Source organism: Amblyomma americanum, chromosome 5 (genome assembly GCF_052857255.1).
Source record: "Amblyomma americanum isolate KBUSLIRL-KWMA chromosome 5, ASM5285725v1, whole genome shotgun sequence".
Taxonomy (NCBI): Eukaryota; Metazoa; Arthropoda; class Arachnida; order Ixodida; family Ixodidae; genus Amblyomma; species Amblyomma americanum.
In genome coordinates this window covers 146,555,048-146,574,929 of record NC_135501.1, presented here as the reverse complement: position 1 = coordinate 146,574,929, position 19,882 = coordinate 146,555,048, and the positions used below count along the sequence as shown (strand labels likewise).

Genomic DNA, 19,882 nt, shown 5'->3' with positions numbered 1-19,882 from the left:
ATAAAAGCTTCAACTGTTGCGACGTTTTTGAAGCAATTCATTCTTCTAGGACTCAGAATACATGTGAAGAACCAACAAGTGAATATTCTACGCAGAAGCGAAGTGAGGTGAAAAGGATATTGTTCGCAGTAAAATTATGTTACATGCAGCGTCCTAGATCCTCGACTTCGTTCCCGAAACGAAGTTACGGCTTACTGCGAATAGACAGAGCACACATAAGGAATATATTCTATGCTTGTTGCGAGCCTGCTAGGCATTCTAACTTCTTCAGGAATAAGATCACTAAACATTCTCCCTGGAAAAGTGAAGTTCCCAGCATTGCCCAACCAATCAGGAAAGCAAAAAACAAGAAAACATATCATACCTTGTTTTCTTTAGATCACATATTTATATATTCCGGAATTTATTCGTAAAACCACGCATATGCATGTGATACCATAAACATTTGGTAATATTAGACTTGTTGCTATGCTGCATTAGGCATAGCAACATACCTGCAGCACACTCTAAGTATCGATGGCCGCTTTGGGGTTGGACATGTCTACATTTCAGGACATACATGTCCAAAATGGTAGGCACATGCAGCTTGGCATCATTTTTGCTTTCTCTGAAACACTACGTGTCTACCGATGGGGTTCCTCCGCGTAAGCTCTCGTTGCATCTGAAACTGCGGTGGGAGATTTCAGGGGCGAGAATATTCATAGCATTTCTTTTGACATCGCCGCAGTCGTGAAGTAATTGAGTTAGGGGAGTAGCATTGGCAATTGGCCAACGACGGTCTCTGGCTCGGAACGTGCTGCTAGGCCTTTTGAAGAGATACTTCTCGCACTCGAAATGCCGCCAGGCGGCAACTCGAAGGAAGGAAAAAGGGGGCCACATAGAGAGAGAGAAAAAAGGTATGAAAAAGGGTACAGAAAAAGAGCGAGGGAAGGAGAGGTGGCGTCCCGAACAAATTACGCATCCGGGTAGGATGCATGATTCTCGTACGGGGGCGCCTCACGCCATTAGCTACGCTCCCTGTGCGCGGCGCATGCGCTCTTTGCGCCGCATTTTTTTTCCCCCGTCTGGCTCATATATACCTATACAAAAGCGGCAGCCCACCTCGTTCTAGCACGATGCCACACGTTACACGGTGTGAAGGATTTTTGTTTTTATTTTGCTTCCTCGATCCTCAGTCTGCTCCTCGCACCGGCATCGAGGCCACCTCTATGACGCTTTCTGCTCTCCAGTGCGCCACTGATATCCGATGCGATTTCAGAAGTCTCACCATACGCACGTTAAACATTGTCTGTAGAGAGCCAAATGGTTATCTTTCACGCGGCACATATTACGTTGCTTCGACACAAATCTTCATTTGGTGTGCCTGATCAAACCTCCCTGTTGTAATCGAAGAGAGGATATTGGCTTTGCAAGCCCATTTACATGCAAGATTGTGCGGTTTCAGGATATCATGTGAGCCCGTGCAGTCACGACAATGCATTGAGTAGACAGTGCGCCCTTAACAAAATTATTTGAGCAGTGAAGAGCTTAACAAAGTAAGTTAGGTACGTATTTCTGCACATTATCCGAGTCATGATGAATGCCTCCATTGTGAGCCAGGTAACTTGATGCCCTGAAGCCTTCCTCACAGGTTGTTAACCACTCCTGTCTTACCCCAGCTGGGTCCACCTTAGCCCAGCTGATTATTTCTCACTCCAAGTAACTTCCCGCCGCCCTCCGCAGTAGGTTTGGTGTTAGGCTGCACCAAGATATAATCCCACCTGTGGCTGCCGCATTTATATAGACAAGGAATGCAAATAGCGCCCTTGTGCTGAGCAATTCCAGTTTCATTAAACAACCCCGGGTAGTATGAATTAATCCGGAACCCCCCTTTCCACGGCGCTCCTGACAGCCTGCAATTACGTGCTCCTTCGAGATGGGAAAATACGCATACCATATTATACCATACCACACCAGGCCATGCCATGCCATTAGGTTTCCGTTCACTTAGCCTTTTCTGCCCGCGCCCAAATTTGCTTAATTTCTTTGAGAATACCCTAAAATCTAGTTTGACCTTTAAGCCATCTATAAGCCATCAAATTTGCACCCACCTGCTGCTTTCCATCGCTCACTGCGCTGGCTAAGTCGTGCTTCCAAGCCTCATCTTAGCCTGTACGATACGAAACGCTTAACTAGGTTTGAAAGATTAGACATAAGCAGCCTGAAAGCTTAGGCAGCGTAGGCAATGTCGAGGAGGTTGGTTGACGCATTCGAATTTAACGTGTTTTTTTTTCTTTTGGTGCCAGGAGTGCACGATTGGGACAGCCCCTGGCATATAAAGGGAAAGAGATAGCGTAAAAAACAAAGCAGAACTCAAAAAAAAGATTCCCAAGAAGCGCTGTCCTGTGCGCCGGATTTTGCACCGATCCTCTGAAGCTATTGTAAATCTCGTCACGGGACAAATTAGGTTCGATTACCCCTCATCTGGCCGCTGCATGGGCGGCCGCCTGCCCACTCGTTGTACAGGTTGTTACTATTATACAGCAGACGCATCGCCGGCCACCAACGCATTAGCACAGAATGCAGGGAACGACAGAGCACGTACTTCTTCGGCGCCCCGAGCTCGTCAGCCAAAGAGTTCGTGCTCATTTTCACGTGCGCCTACTCCTTAAGAGTTCCCCTTCGAACGTTCCTCCGTAGCGCCCTTAATGGAAGTCACGTCCGAGCTATTCAACACGGACCTAGTATATACGCATCGTTCAGAAGCTCCGTAACGTACTGCTGCCCAGCCACGATTGTGGCTCGGCACAAAATGCGCCTGCGCGCGCTTCCATGCCTTCTTTCCCGCCTGGAAAGCGCTGGGCACCTACAGCCCACGGGCGGGTCACTATGGTCAAGCGTTCCGTTTTGTCGAGTCGCTCGCAGACCGTTTTGTGCGCACCTTTTGGTTCGTTTTGTTCTTGGTCGCGGGTTCGCCTCTAGCGCCTTCCCTCACCGCGCAGCGATGCCGCGTTTTTCCGCTTGCGTTCTTCTCTATAGCCCGGTTGTTACACGATGTTTTTTATAAAAGGTATTGTGCGCGCCGGCGAAGACTCGGTACTCATTAAGAGGAGGAGATGGCGTATTCTCTGCGCCTTTCAAACGGAGAGGGCGGCGCGTTTAAGAGCGGGACGCGGAAAAAACTTCCTCCTACGTGATGAGAAGCGCTCGGGAAGCCGGTCCAAATCATCCGTGACCGGGCTCGTCCATTTGTCAATGTCCGTCCACGTCTTGCGTTGTACCCTCCAGTCTTGGGCTCGTTCCCCCGCTATCCGGGCGTCCACGCCTCCATCATCTTTCCTGGTTGCTCGGCTCGGATCGGTTCTCTATACTAAGTGGCCCAAACGGAATGGATGCTTATACGGATGATGCGTTGCTACTTCAAGCGCGAAACGAAGCTCCCAGCGCCGCCGCCGGTGTGGCGCTCGCCACAAGTGATCTCTTGCGCATTGTATTTGTTTTCCTCGGGATCTAAGTCCATGTCTGCAAGACATATGGTCTGCCCGCTGCCGACAGCTCGGAAATGAAGATGCGCTTAGAGCTTTCAAAAAGGTCTCCGCGTCCGGCTTGTGGTGGCCGCTCTAATTCTGGCTCATTCGTAGACGGTGGTCAGCGAGTTATTCGTTGACGGCTGCGTTGCGTATTTTTTATGGGCCTTCGTTTAACCTGGCATAAGGAAGCGGAAAGCTTTAGACGCGTCCCCTGCCTGCTGGAGAACCGAGGAGGACGGCTTGTTGTCGCACTTCGAAGTAACGGTGATGCAAGACACAAGAATTGGAAAGTACTAACGGGTGAAATACGTGTGCACATTTTAAAAAAGACAATATTAGTAAGCAGAAGATTCAAATGAAGTTAATAACAACAAGCGAATCGGGTTTATATTTCAAACACATCTAAAAATAAAAGCGAATGAATAGAACACAATTTGAGTACCAAATATGATTTTGTCCTGACGTGGCGGCTGAGGGAAGTTATTCTTACTGCCTGCCTCAACTATAACTCATCTTTGGTACTAGGCGCGAACACAGACAGAACACAAGGATGGGAACGGGACAAAGCGCCTTAGACAAACCGACAAAGGACAGGCGCTTTGTTCCGTTCGCTTCCTTGTGTTCTGTGTGTGTTCGCGCCTAGTACCAAAGATGAATTCTGACCACCTCGCCCAAGAAGACGTTCTTTTAAACTCAACTATAACACTCATCTGGTAATGAGGTTTATGTTGTACAGCTAACAATACCGTGCGAAAACGAACAGGAATAAGGAAAAGCATAGCACGGCCCATTTTTTTCTACGGAAGAACAGGAAATGAAAGGTAATTTCTTCTCTAGAGGCGAACGTAGGCCTAAGAGATCCGAGTGTTGCGGAAGAAGCGTATCTTTTACAGAAAAAAAATAACTAGTAGGTCGCTGATAGAACCATCAGTCGAGCACAGCGCCTTTTATAAGACCTGCATGCTCAGTCATTAGGCAGATTCATTAGACAGCTTTTTTTTACTTCATGCTGCATTAACCATTCATAAACAGCATCTTAATATTTCCCAAGGAATGGTACCCTACTGCGGACAGTACCAACAAGGGTGGCCCACAACTTTTGATAGATAGTCAAGCATCTAGTTAAAACTCTCTATCCTTGAAAGCGACTGCGGCTCTCATTACCAGCACCGTAGTACTAAATGGTACTAAAATTGACTCTGGGCTCGACAACTAAGAGAATCTTGCAAAGCCCTGCCAACATACACCACCATTACTGTATTTCGTGGCACGCCATCCTCATCTACTGCCAAAACCTGATGTCCTAACAGCTTAAGCTCTCGCCAGATCTTTCTTTTCGCTATGTTCTGAAGCTTATTATTGTATACAAGCTGTTTACAAAGATGCCACTGGAACAATTGTCTACGCATGAGAGCGTAGCACAGACTAAGGAGATGCGCACATTCATCGAACTTAAAAGGAAAGTATCCCAAACGTGAAGTGAAAACTTTATAAGTGTGTAAACTAAGTCAAGCCATGCAGGTCTCGTAATTACTTAATCGCCCGCCAAAACGTCCTCCCAAGAAAACAAGTGATATTGCACTTCTGTGAAGTAATGAATTTCTTCATGAACTAGAGAGCCTAAAAAAATAGAACATCTCGAAAGGGACGTTGCATTGATGGTAATCAACAAGCTAGCATACCACAATGAGAACTGCCAGTAATATAATGAGAACTGCGAATATAATGAGACTGCCAGTAAATATTACAAGTTGTTTTACTGATCATTCCTGTAACATGACACCAACCTCTACAGAACTCTATTTACGTTATTTTTTTAACCCGTCGGTCCGCTGTAGTATGGTGCCCGTGTGTCTAAATGAACATCCAGATTTTGTTCAGAGCGCATGCTTTCAGTGCTTTAATCTATTGTCATCTTAATAGAAGTGCACAAAAATCCTCGTCGCAAAGAACAAACTGTTTATAAAAACTAAAGAGAGTGGATCAAGCTCATTATGTGTTGCGTTCTAATACAACACCAGAACACCTCTGCGTACATATGACCTCCGGCGCACTCCAAGCAGTGATGCTCACGCTACCGGCAGGCGCACGCTTCCACAATGTTTTTGACAAAACAATTACACATCTGCAAAGCACGTCTTCTACAAGCTCGTAGCTCGAGGCTAAGGTTCTCCTAACGTCACGCCACGCGGCGATCATCCCGCTCGCTCAAAGGGTCGCCATCACTGAAGAATCACGCCCCGCCTTCCCGTAGGGTGCTCCATGCATAGTTGGCGGAGATTAACAGGACACGGTTTGGAAACAATAGAAGAGGCGGCTGATGAAGAAGGCATGTCAGCCGCCCCTCGAAGATCTCCTCTGAAGAGCGAGGCTCGAGAGAGAAGATAGTACCTGCCATGCAACGAGGCGGCCGGGTGAAAATGGAAGTAGGCGGCGGAGTAGCAGCAGCAGCGTCGTGGCACGTCTACGCGCACGCATCCGGGAACGCAAACGTTACGTGCGCTCCGCGCGTCCTGCAGACTTTGCGTCCGCTTTCGGCCAATCAGGCGCACGGCCGACATACGAAGGAATGTTGTGCGCTACCACAAACTACCCTGCGTCGCAAGCTTTGTTGCAATCCATAACAGATTTGTAATCATATCGGTTTATGAGTTGTGCGCTAACTGGAACACCCCGCTCCCTCGGTATCACAAGTAACTACACCTGACTGTAGGACAAGGGGGTTAACAATGTTACTACTACCATGTCTCCAATTTGCGCTTATCCTGGACATTCTTGGCGAACGTTACAGTTTTCACTGTTGGTTGTCGCGGTTTGCTAGCCGCATATACAAGACGCAATTTTGTGCACAAAACTATGCCGAAGAATTCCGCAGTCAAGGTTTCAAACGATCATTCGCAGCCGGCGTAAGCAAGCAACACTGCGGCCGAGTGCAGACAGAATAAAGTGAGCAGAAATGTTTATTAACCCCTATTTGAAGGTATTGCGAGCTTTGATCGCTATAAGACAAGCGTATTCCAAATTACACGCAAACTACAACAAGGTTCCCTCATTGGCCGTGTGCGACAACACGTGCGTTTCAAGCGGTGCATTATAGATCTACCGGTATTTTGCCACTGCGCAGCAGTAATAAGAAAGTTCCTTCATGGTTACAGACCCATGAACTTCAAAAGTCCTGAAAGATGACGATAAAACTGTTCGCTTTCTAAGGATTTCAAGCCTCAGGAACTACTTCGGTACCCAACTACATGGCACAGCTGGGGACCTTGCGACCACGTTTTTTGAACAAGGGTGTGAGTTGTTCATGCTTTAGTGAAAGGCTCTTTTCATTCAATCACAGCGCTCTTCAATGTAAAGGACGCGCGTCTTGCCATCTTACTGGAACGACAACCTTTCCTTCATGTCTCGCCTCTTGTTAGCGTTATGCTGCAGGAACATGTCACGGTGCAAACTCTGGCTAATGATATGCAGCAAATCAGCATTTTCTGTAGGAGCAGTTTTGAACACAGTACCTTCCACTAAGACACAGGCCATCCATGGAAAAACTGCGAAGTGCACAGTGCTCTGGAACTTGCATATGGCTGCTGGAAGGCACGGCTTGATGCCCTCGTTCCAGCACAAGAGGAAACAAACTACCATGGATAGGAGCTCACTAGGTGTAGTCCGGCCATGTGCGTCAAAGTCATCAGGCTTTACTAGCTACCAGAGATAGTGGCGATCAAGACTTGCCAATAGCGACTTTGCCACGCCGGTACAAGTCTGCTCTTTCTTGTCTGGACTCTGAACTCGACAAGAAACGCGAAAATTACGAAGCTCCTTATGCCGCCTTCAGCTGGCACCGCCGGCCTAACCGACCAGAGCTTGAAACTATTTAGAGCGCTGTACTTTTCAAAGCCTACTGACTCACGATCCGTCGTGCGCCCTCCAATAGGTGCAAACAGCCTTCGTGATTAAGGATCAATAGCAAAACACGCGCCACCGTTTTCCCACGCGATTCCAGCTAATGCAAGCGTTAATGGGAACGCTCTGAATCCTCCCTTTCCTTCCTCAAGCCCCGAATGGTGCCCTCAACTGCGCATGCGCTCGTTAGCAGGAGCGGGACGGGTTACTGGACAGCTCATGGCACGATCCAAGCAAACGCACGCTGAAGCCGGCTCAGTGACTATATCCTCTTGGAGGTTCACGTTCTAATTGTGCCAGCCTGTATGGGGCCGCGGATTAGCAGTGAAATGTTTCACGAAGAACGTCTCCAAAGCGCAGCAGTGGCAGGGTGTACAACAGGCGTGCTCTGCCGGGCATCTGATTTACAGCGCGGACGACTCCTGCTTTTCCTTGTTGAGCGCGGCTGTTATGTATGTCTGGCCAGAGGTTCGGCATCGATCCGGTGCTCGCATGCCGGACACCACGTGCAGAGCCACGACGAACGGCTGACCGGGAGAACTAGGCCAGGACGCGAGCAGTGCGAGATGATCACGAGCGAGGAAAGCCGCCGCCAGGATGATTAAGAACGAACGCCACGATGCAGATGCGTGTCTGCATCCCGAGCACGTCTTTTCGTGCGCAGCTTAGGCCGCCTTTATAACGAGCTTGACCCTGCAAAGTGCAGCACGGTCGCTACCAGCCGCTACTATGCGCCGCACGCAGCGCCTCTTTGGGCCTAATTGCCTTGGGTATGGCCTGTGGGTGTTCCTGTTCCCTAGGGTTGCAGTTGTTTTCCCGACTTCTTCACCTTAATCCTTAATACACCTTATTAGGCTGACAAAGACAGTGTCAAAGACCGTGGTTACAGCACGTGCCTCCTGTGTCGGAACAACGCTGCGTAATGTTGCCCGCAGTTTCCAATGACAATTTTTTTCTCTTCATTCAAAAAGGCGCTTGTCGTAGCAAGGCTCGGCGCACATCGTTCCATGCCACAAAGGATGAGAGCATAAGAGTACCGTCCTAAAACAAATATAACTACAAAATTCGTTTTTAAACTAAGGCCATCATCCTGCTACTGCGCTTATTACATTTGAGCTACTTGGAAAAAATCTGGGCAACTCTCGTTACGCATAGCCAGTATCAACGCTCCAGTAACCACGCTCTACTCCTAACTCAGCGCGTGTGGGTTAATGTTAAATGTGTACACAGCGCAGAGAAATCACATGCAGCTGCCCATAAAAATTTTCGGACAACGAAAACTGCGAAAAAAGACAACAACCCTTCCGCAAAACCATGCTCCCATGTACGGAAAGGTTTGTTCTGAATTCCATCAGCCGGCACCGAGAGAATTCAGCTTTTTAGGGTTTCTTGCATTCCGCAGGCTTCTATGTATGGCTGTATGTGGTAATCTTTAGCACCCTACTTTCTTCCTCGCGTCTAATGCCAGTGTAATAAAAGACGTAAAGGATCTATTTTAGAACGCTCCACTGGGAAGACTGTTTTCATTTCTGCTTTCTAGCAGTCTCGTTCTGCTTGGTGCTCGTCATGACACTTGCTAGAACACTACAGGAAATCATACAGTGTAACAGCAGAATGAACAACTTCTTAGCATCGCCAGTCTGTAACTGGTTTTATAGTAGAGCTCCGACCCCGTACTGCATTTCGCAATCGTTAAGGACACCGACAGTACGTGCAGTGGTAAGTAAAAGCACAAGACCACGTGTTTCCGCAGCAGGAGAGACGGGGTATTTCGAGATATGTCCAGCTTAGAAGTTTAACCCCTTTGAACTAGCTTTGCCGTTTTGAAATCTGCTGCTACAGAAATGCGTCTTGCAGAGCCGCAGCGGTGACCGAGTGGTTACGGCGCTCGGCTGCTGGCCCAAAAGACGCGGGTTCGATCCCGGCTGCGGCGGTCGCATTTTGATGGAGGTGAAATTCTAGAGGCCTGTGTACTGTGCGATGTCAGTGCACGTTAAAGAAACCCGGGTGGCCGAAATCTCCGGAGCCCTTCACTAAGGCGTCTCTCATAGCCTGAGTCGCTTTGGTACGTTAAGCCTCCATAAACCAAACCAACCAGAAATGCGTCTCGCACACGCGGAACCAACGCTGCATGAAGAGGGCTCCTATTGTCTGAAACCTGCCAAGTTCGGCACCCTGTTTTCTAAGCACTCAATCCTTTCATTCCCTTTATTTATTCAAGCTTATGCAGTTTCCGCCTTGCGCAGCCTCTGTATACGGTCCTCTTCAATGCCCTCTCTATAACGACGAGAACCTCTTCCGACTGCGTTAATTGCGTCCCGCAACTCACACCTCACGTTTTCGCTGTAGCGTTACCGTTCTTGCCGAACCCGCTATGCCAGTACCCGTCACGTAAATCTTCAACCAACGGACTCCCTCGGCGGAGGAAAACATGTTTTTGTCATGCAAATGGATTTTCCTCTTGCGCTCATACTGTGAGCACAATGCCCCCAAGCATTCGCCCCTGGAACTTCGTCGTCGTCGGCGGCGGTTTAAAGAAGCCCCCCTTGGTCCGCGACACACTGTAACAGCGGCGAACAGCTGCCACCCTTTATGTGGTTTCTGGATGCGCGCTGCGTCGCCCAAGTGGGAAACCTAGTTGCGCCTCTTTTTACGCCTCCCGAGTGGCTGCCGCGTTATTATTATACGCTCGGGACCCGACAGTCACGCACGCGTCCGTCTGAAGCGGGAACACGGGGCTCCTAAGAAGAGTAGGGCACTGTATGCACTGGGGAGTAAGAAGGAGAACCACGTGACCGGCTGGTAGAAGCGGAGGAAACGTAAGAAGCTGGCAGAACTCAGCCAGAAAGATGCGAAGCTGGGGGAAAATATGTGTAGCATAGAAGAAAGCGGGCAAAGAAGAACGCTTCAGAGGAAGAAGACACGAAACCAAAAGACAGAAGCGGAGAAGAAGGTGACCGAAGCAGGAAACTCAAACAGTGTATGTGCGCATTCGTTTGCTGTTGGACGCTATTGCAAGAAGCCACACCTTCAATGAGGATGGAAGAATGCGTCCAGGGCGCAAAATCAAGCAGCTTCGGGGGCGGAGAAACTTAGCATAGTTTTGTCAGCGAAAAGTAGCGACTCTACATAAACAGCGATAGTAGTACGAAAGAGTTTCTCTGGGAATCGCGTCGCCTAAACTTCCGCATCTCATTTACAAGCTGCTCAAGGAGAATATAGTTTAGTTAGTCCGCCGGCATCAGCTATGCACTCGTATGCCAGACCCGAACACTTTGACCATGCAAGCTGAGAAACTTCTTGCAGGTCCTATGTATCATAAACTGGCGCTGTAACTGCGCGAAACATTGGAGGTTTGCAGACTGTCTTGCCACCTACCGCTTTCAGAGGAACAGTTTAGCGCTGCCCAGCAAACAGATATGGGGAGGAACACATTTTGCAGGGCGCCACTGATAACTGAATGTCGTGCTCAGAGGCGGCGCTAGCGTCTGTTAGCCACCACGAAGTGGGCACTGGAGAGAGCCCGGTTTCGAAGTGGAGTAACGCAACTGATATAAATAAACAATTACGCACCAGGCTGTGGGCACACTCGCTAACGCTACACCTTGGGTGGTCTCGTCCGGATGGCGCTGGGAGCCGGCGCACTCTAGAGTTACTGTACAATTCCCTACACGCACCAGAGTTGCGCGTAGGCCCACCATATTGCTTTCCCAAGCACCCCATTTATCACAAAAGGACGCAGTAATTGCATGTCGGATTGGCTAGAGCGGACGTCTGGCTCAATCCGCTTATTTTTGGCTGCCGAACTTTCTATATTCCAAAATAGTGATGCAGTGAATCACGCGGCTTGTTAGTAACGCGTCGACTGAATCAAGACACATCTCAAAATGCTACAAGAAAAATGCTCCCTATGTCCATTTGATGCTGCCATTTCTTCTAAATGCCACAATTCAGAAGCGCTTTCTCTGTAAGAATTATACAAAACTTATCAGAAAATTGAATCGTTTGATATAAAAATGTCTCCTGACTGGAACACGTGTACTCGGACAAAACAAATACCGAAGAATAGAAGATTAGTAGATGAACCAAGCGATTTTGAAAGCAGTCAAATGCGAAACCATGCGGAGGTGCTGGCTTCTCCGCAGCCCATGTATGCTTTTGAACAAAGTGGTCGAGCTTGGCCAATAGAGGCGTTAGTAGCGCAGGGAAAGCAAACGCGAAGCACTGGCTCCTGTAGGGAGCCGATACAATAATCTATAGTGCACTGATAGCTGTATGTTATCAATATACTTTCCTAGTCTCTGATGAGAGCGAAAAGTGGGCAACTGCTTTAATTATTCTATGTTTGTTTGTTTCGAAGAGCACAGTGCTTCGAAGGGTATGCTACAACACGTTGTGCTGTGGTTGTAGGACTGCAAAATGTCGCACTGACTTCTTCTGAGATCTAGTCTCTCCTGTAGGAGGCCGTACTTGCATCGCGGTTCAATCTCTCCTTAACGCCGCAACTACTCACGACACGATCGCTTTGTATCTGAAGATAGTTTTTAACCTTCAGCACACTCTCACGCTAAGCTGACTTTTTCTTCCCTCTTCGTTTCTGCACTAGTGTACGTGATGCACTTTGATGACATCAACTCATTTTTCATTCTCGCTGGCCTCTCGTTCATCAAGTATTTCACTGTATAGTGAGAAAAAAAAAGAATGAAATGAGGTGTATGGCACCGCTACTTCTTTGTGCGGGCCTGTGCTCGTTGCAGGCGGAACCAGGGCGCCGTGTCGGAAGCAGCTAGCTGCGGAAGCGGTCCCTTTCATTCGTTGTGCTTCTGCTTCCGGAATGCACGAAATTTGCTTTTTTTTTCACCATCTACTGAAAACTGGTGTGCTTTCTTTCCTCGCATTAAGCGATCTCAGCCAGCGAGCAAGAAGGAAGATATATCACGCGCTGACCCTCTAGAAAAAGGTCACCTTGATCGCACAACCACTATCTAAAAAGTGACCAATTTTCATGAAGTGTCTTGAACGTGTAAGCAGTTAGAGTGGGTAGAGAGATTAAAACAAAATGTTGCCAACGACAAGAAGGGAAACAGAGTAGATAGACGCGTTTTTATAGGCAGGAAAATGTATGGAACGCTGGCGTACGCCATAGAATTCATAGAATCCTTGCCTCCTTTATTTCAGACATGCTGCACATTTCGGCTTCAACCTGCACCGAGTGCGAGGCTAAATCTGGGCACAGCTCGGCGCTATCATTATAAAAGGTTATAACTTGAAGATGATTTGAAAAACAGAGTGACAGAGATAATGACAAGATGGAGGTATGAGGCAGGAACCTTCGACGGAGAAGCGGGAATAATGGTTAAATCATGCGTTGGACAGGTGCAGGTATGTACAGTATTTGTGAAAAGTTTGGTGACCACTGTGACTGCGGGTTAAGCGAGAGCGCTTGAGCGACGGCACTCTTATCAACGGCGTTTGCCGGTGCTGAAATTGCGCCGGGCGAAAAATACAGGACTTTCCGGCCGATGCAGCCTCGGTACCAGCAAGTTCCGCCTGTAATAGTATCGGCAAAATCAATGGAAGTTTAGGCACCGATGCTTGTTGGGAGCGCTCCCGTTCTGTCGATGGTCGCGGTTGCACCAATGCTATGACAGACTCTCACAAAGTTCGCAGAAAAGGTTTCCAGCTTGCAGCGAATGAGATGGTGGCTGGCGGCGATGCCATGCAGCAGGAGAGAGAGTGCCACTCACTTCCTGTCCAGGTGTAGGAACTTCATGTCCATGGAGTGAATGGAGGTGAACACTGAGGTGGAGCCCTGCACGACGCACTCTCGCGTCTCGGGCATGGCGACGGGGGTGCACGTGGCCAGGAACACGGGCTCGTTGCGGCTGCACAGGGGCAGGTAGGAGACGAAGTGGCCCTGCACCAGCACCACCTGCGGGAGCAGAACGAACAGACAGGCTCAGTGATCGAAAGTTGGACATGAGGGGCATCGCTTTGTATTGCTTGGTTTATGAGGGTTTGACGTCCCAAAGCGATTCAGGCTATGAGGGACGCCGTAGTGAAGGGCTCCGGAAATTTCGACCACCTGGGGTTCTTTAACGTGCACTGACATCGCACAGTACCCGGGCCTCTAGAATTTCGCCTAGAGTGGCAGGGATCGGACCCGCGTCTTTCGGGCCAACAGCCTAGCGCCATAACCACTCAGCCACCGCGGCGGCGCTTTGTATTGCACAGGCCTGTTTAGTGGAAAGAACGCGAATGACTAATATACACTAAATTGAGTCCGAGAAGCGTGAATGACCCTGAACAAATACAAATACGTCGCACTGGCGTGAAAACGTGACTCCATGGTAATCCTAGGTATCCGCAAACGGCTTCGGCTGATTTGCGCCTTATTTGTATGCTTTCTAATCTTTCTTTGTGCATTACTAAACAGCCCAGTTATGAACAAGAAACATCTATAAAGCACTCTAGGATCTACAATGTATCTGCGGACATGGAGGCGCAAGGCTTTCAACGGTGCTAGTCAAGTACGTTCCCCTTTTCCAGATAAAACCGATTATTGAAGGGCTTTGAATAATTAATTCTACGCGACGTATTTACAATTGTAAGCACTAGCCACGTGGTGCCCCTGAGGTTTGAGTCACAGTAAACAAGTTGAGCCAGAGAGCGTGGCATCAGAAAACTTTATGAAGTCACCAGGAAAGAAAATTTACGCCCGTGACAAATTCAGGCAGATTAACAAACCCTTCACGTCGTCTTAGGTGTAAAGCTCAGCTTCAGAACAGCAGAGTACATATAAAACACACAAAAACTGTATTCTGGCCTTGCGTTGCCTAGTGTACCTGTATTTGGTCCACCACAAAAATGAACACACGAAGGAGCTCCCCGAATTTCCCGGCCAAAGAAAGTGCGACCACAAACCAGAAACGACGAAATCCGTCATTAAGCTATTTTTAAAACAGATGCCTCACAGTCAACTTTATGTCATTAAGTTCGAAGCATGTTACTAATGCGCGCAGTTTTATAAAAGTATATAACTGCGAGTGGCTCTGCAGAAGACAAACGCTGTTCCATGAAGCCCTGAGGTGTAGCGTTGAACGCGAGCCAGCGCTGGATGGAGTATTTACATTAGTAAAGAGAGCTGACGAGCTTATAACTCCCCCTCATTGAAGTTTCGACCACTCTTAAACCCCAGCCTTGTCGCGCCGCTTGAACGTACAGTTTGGCTCGAAATGTAACCGCAGGCACAACGCTAGGAACGCAGTTCCGGCGACAAGGGTCATCGGGGGCAGCCGAGCGGAACAGGGAACGATACGCGGAACGCCTCTCCATTTCTAGCCCTCTTGTTGAAAGAGCAAAGCAAGGAAAAAAATATATAACAGACGAAGCAAAGGACCCTCTCGATGGCCGATGCATCTTCGCTGCAGAAGGCATGGCAGAAGGGACGTTCCAGCTTCAAGAATCACTGCGCGTCTTTGCCGCTAGGGGCGGGGCGGGTTGGCCCAGAGGAGAAAGCCAAGATTGTTTCGTTCCCAGGCATCGGCGGGGAAAAAGAAAGAACGAAATTCGACCGCATACCCTGGCCGCTGTATACAAAAGAGATTCTTTTCTCATTTCGAGAAAAGCAAATCGGGCTCTCTCTTTCTCTCTCTGCAGTTTCTTTTCTTTTTTCTTTCTTCTTTGGATCCCAGGAGCAATCGTCTGTATACGTCGTCTGCAACTCCGTCCGGGCAGACGACCCGCTCCTCTTTACCGCGCAGAAGAGGCCGTGTAGTACACGCATTGTTGGTTGTCGTCTGCGAGAGCAGCCGCTGATCGTTTCGTATATACGAATCGTCTGTTGCTGCTGCTATGGCCGAGCAGTACAGAACTCATTTCTTCGACGGAATGCGTCGCTGACTGCCCGAGTCCGGATGTGAACGCTATGCAGACCTCTCTTCAGAGTGCGGAGGGTACGTGGTTGCGTACGCAGCGAAGTGCCTGGGAAGGAAACACGGCTATTACGTCGGGACCGAGCGTTCCGGATGGAAGTGTTTTGCGTATGCACTGAGTGTCCTTGCGTAGCGGGGCTTTGTTGCCAGTTTTCTTGTTGTTGTTGTTACTTTCGCGTTAGGGATATGGCGGCCACTTGGCTCACTCGACCCACCTTGACGGTATGATTTGGGCACTCAAAGGCCGTAGAATGTTTACTTCAGGCTTTCTTGCACGTCAGCATTTCGGGCCCTCTCTGTACTTCCTGCGTTCTTTTTTTTTATTTTTAATCGGCTGTGTCGCGCACACTGGCTGCCCTTGCTAAACAATATGATTTCCTCTGGTATCGAAGGCGCCACATCCAGCTTGACGATTCCATAACATTCCGGCTAAATTACTGAATCTGTGCGGGACAAAATTGGAGGATTTGATGTGCATATGCGCCTAATGTTTCAGGGGAGCCCGCCACTAATTTCTATTTAAGGTAAAGAGACGCTTTTTGCGACATAGTTCTACGAGTGTAGGAGGACGCCAGAAGACAGGCGAGTCGTGTTAACTAGTAGATTATTAACTTAACTCGAATAGTTAAGTTTGAACTATTACCGACAGGCGCCTAATCGTAATTAGTGATTTGTAGCTGTAGCCGGTCGTAAGTAATCGCCGTATCACTTTTTATAACTTCGAAAGCGCGGTTACCCTCGCCACTGTGGCTAAACAAAGTTGGGCCATTTCGCAGGCCACTCGAAAGCTGCCCGCCTACAACGGGCAGGTGGACACCTGCCTACTTTTGCAGGGTGGGCATCCTGCCACTCGTTACTGACCGACGGCGATCGCTCTTTCCGCTTTCACAAATCCTTCGAAAGCATTAAAACGAAAGGCCTTGTATATTTCGGCAACGTCGACATACAGTGTACAGCAATTACCTAAGAGCATCTGTGTGCATGCCTTACTTCGCACAGCTTCCGCTTTCCATTTCGACGCATTGTTGTGACGCGTGGTCGTTCCTTTCGAAGGGCCGTCATCGTGTGTGTGTGTGTGGGGGGGGGGGGGGGGGGGGGGGGGTTCGGCGATCCCATAACCGGGAGGGATGTAAGTGCCGGCCATTCGTGTATCGTTCATACAAGAAAGACTGGCTAGACATAAGGGGCCGGGAAAGAGGGCTTCGTATATCCACTGCGGACGGCGGTTCCGGTGACCTCACTCTCCTCTTGAGCACTTTCCGTTTCTTCCTTTGTCAAAGGATCGAGTAGGGGCGGCAGTCACTGCGGTGGGAAAACGAGCTTTCAATCACCCTTACGCCGCGAGGGTCATCTCTGGCGATTCGATCGGCCGTGTCCTTTTCTTTTCCTACTTCTTATGCCCTTCTTTTTCTTTGTGTTCCTTTCTTTCATTTCTTCTTTCTTTTTCTTGCTGTGCTTGCTACGACATGGACGTTTTGTGTTGCAGGAATCGACCTTTCGCAGAATTCTTCTCGTTCATGCGTAAGCAGCCCTTCCCTCTAAATTCTCCACAGAGCTCTGCCATATGGTTATCCGCTCGGAGCATTGACATTATTCCCAGCGAAGGTCACTTGTACGGGCCTCCATCTTGACCTGTGCGAGCTCGAAAAATCTGGAGAAGAATGCAGCTAATTTCGTGCGCACAGCCTTGCACCACGGCTGTTGAAAGTCACTTCAGAGTTCAGCGGGTGCGTCCCGTTTGTGAACAACTGATAGGCAGCAACGGGTTCAACCCGCTTCTATTTCATGCTAGTGTAGCAGTGAAGGACCCCTGTTTCTGCACTGAGAGCCCGCTGGATGCTGCGACGACTCGAAGCGTCGCCATAGCCGCTGTTTCTGGTGATACTAACAGCGATCACAGCGATCACAGCGAGCCGCCGCTGCTGCCGCTGTCCAACGGCCGGCGGGAATTCCCGGCTTCAGCACGACGCGAGTCGCTTCTCTGAACCGGCCTACGGCATGGCTTCAATGGAGCTGTCAGTAAAATTCGCGCTTCCGTGAGCGCGCGCGAGCGCCCACCGTCACGCTCTGTGATGGAACAAAGTGGCCAGGCACAATCGCATCGCTTCCTGGAGGTAGCTTCGCTCAACCGCACTTACGCGCCTGGCATTGAAAGCGAGGAAATTTGACGGACATCAACGTCCGGGGATTTTCTGCATCGGCGCTAGTGTGTGAATCCACCCTTGCCACCCCAGAGAGACAAATCAGCCAGGGAGATATTCATTTGGCTGAAACCGGCGCGATGCTTCACACTGTATGGTTTGCTGCCTTGCGCGGTATTCAACGACAACTCGCAATGCCCAGCAATTCGGCGAATCTCTGAACGCAACGGTTATTAATAGCGTGTACTCCGAGCCATAAGGAAGGCCAGATTGCAGCCTCTTGTAAAGGACTATCAAATGAGGTTTTATATGCGTGGAGCGTGTGCTCAAAGATGACGCGCGACATACAGACGTCACAGATATTTATCCGTGCGAACATTAGTCATCGCGTTGCATTTCCGTTTGTAACCTCCTTTTTTATTTTGTTATTTTAACGCAGAACTGCTCGAGCGTCGCCAGGTACAGCTCTTTTGTGTGCAAGGAAGTCCGCAGGCTATTGAAGGAAAAAAACTTGAACGTCCGTTTTAGTGCGAACTTGACTGGGCTGTTAATCTAATGGTGACAAAACTGCACTTTCAAAGCAAACATCTCTAAAACAGTAGTAATGCTTACTTTCACTAGATTGCTACAGACTTTGTTGGCTTTTCCGCCTAAATACTTGATAAGAAACCATAAAAGTATACATTGCTAGGGTTGCTATCCAGGTTGTATGAGTTGTATACTACTGTACGCCTTTACGGCCGCAAGACGCAGAAAACTCACGATAATTTTTACATAGGGATGTGAAGAACTCGTTGAAGTCGGATACAAGTCACGAAAAAAGCGGCTTTTCCCCTTCACAGAACCCCCTTCCAGCCAATGGCGTCGGCCGATTCTCATGAACCTTCTAGCTTGAGCACCATGGCAACACAGGGAGTGGCGTGACAACACACGGAGGAGACTATCCCCGACAATGCAGGAAGAGGACTATGACGTTACATCTGCCACTCCCTGCATTTTCACGCTAGGAGGTTCAGGAGAATTGGCCGAAGCCATTGGCCGGAAGGGGCTTCTTTGAAGGCGAGAAGTCGTTTTTTTCTGGACATGTATCGGACTATATGCGACTGTGACAGCGCGACTGAGTAGTCCGGAGTATTTTCGAACTATTGTTTCCGTTATTACTGCACTAACAATGCCCACTAAGTATAGAGAGAGAGAGAGAGAGAGACACCCGCATAGACGCACCTTCTGGTCTCCGAAGCGCATCTGTCGTCGGGCGTTCCGGGACACATTCATGCGGCAGAGGAAGAGGCGCGTGTCGGGTGCGTGGTGCAGCACCCCCAGCGGGTTGGGGCTGCGCATCAGCTCCGCCTGGATGGCCTGGTGGTCCTGCTTCTCGATGATGTCGTACACGCTGTCTCCGTGGATCAGCAAGTCCTCCTGCGCAGCATTGCAAGAGGCGCGATCCCTTATAAAAATGATCTATAGATTTCTTATGTAGTTTATTGCGTTCCTTTAGTTACTTCCTTTTGTTTAATCATAGTCTATAGACTGTCTATGAAAAAATCTACAAAGTGTAAAGCCATAAATTCATATATTAAACTATAGACTGCCTCTAGGACTATGTGTTACCTACAGACTACCCTATAGGAGATGTCTGTATATATAAAGCCTATAGACTTCATAGACAAAAGCCTAGGACAGTCTATAGACTCTCTAAGGATTTTGTAAGCGAATAGTTGATAACTTTCAAGAATCTGTGGTACGCAGCTGCAGATATGCTCTTTGGGTGCAAACCGAAAAGCACCAACTGAAGCCCTGTGGCCTGTAGTTCACGCTATATACTTTTGGCACTCTCCTTCTTTACTTTTACACGCTATGATTTTGAACCGGCAGGGTCATGACAAAATTACGCATTTGCCTTTTTCTTTCGCTTTATTCAGGGCATGATTGTTATTGTTTCGGAATAATTCTGCTAACATATTTCTACAATGTCGGCGTCAATAAGTCATCAAGCAAATAAATTAGAGATACTCGGAATACGTCACTTGGTGGCGAACGTTTGATGGTTTGATGTGTAAGTGGCTTTTTAATGTAGGCAAGAAACGTTAGTCAGGAATGAGTTTTGTTGATTAGAGAAGCCGAAAAGGATTTCAACAAACGCGTTCTTGGTTTTTATTTATTGCTTTTTGGGGAAAGGAAATGGCGCAGTATCTGTCTCATATATCGTTGGACACCTGAACCGCGCCGTAGGGGAAGGGATAAAGGAGGGAGTGAAAGAAGAAAGAGGTGCCGTAGCGGAGGGCTCCGGAATAATTTCGACCACCTGGGGATCTTTAACGTGCACTGACATCGCACAGCACACGGGCGCCTTAGCGTTTTTCCTCCATAAAAACGCAGCCGCCGCGGTCGGGTTCGA

The 19,882-nt window shown here is 48.7% G+C and overlaps 1 protein-coding gene across 1 annotated transcript in view; it reads right to left on the bottom strand.

The window, feature by feature from the left end:
• The window catches only part of LOC144132809 (uncharacterized), a 164,809-nt gene that overhangs the window by 10,494 nt on the left and 134,433 nt on the right, over positions 1 to 19,882 (bottom strand). The window contains exons 5-6 of the mRNA XM_077665472.1: positions 18,709 to 18,903; positions 13,157 to 13,341 (exon numbers count right to left, since the gene is read on the bottom strand). Coding sequence (XP_077521598.1) covers positions 13,157 to 13,341; positions 18,709 to 18,903 — 380 coding nt within the window. The remainder of the gene's footprint in view (positions 1 to 13,156; positions 13,342 to 18,708; positions 18,904 to 19,882) is intronic.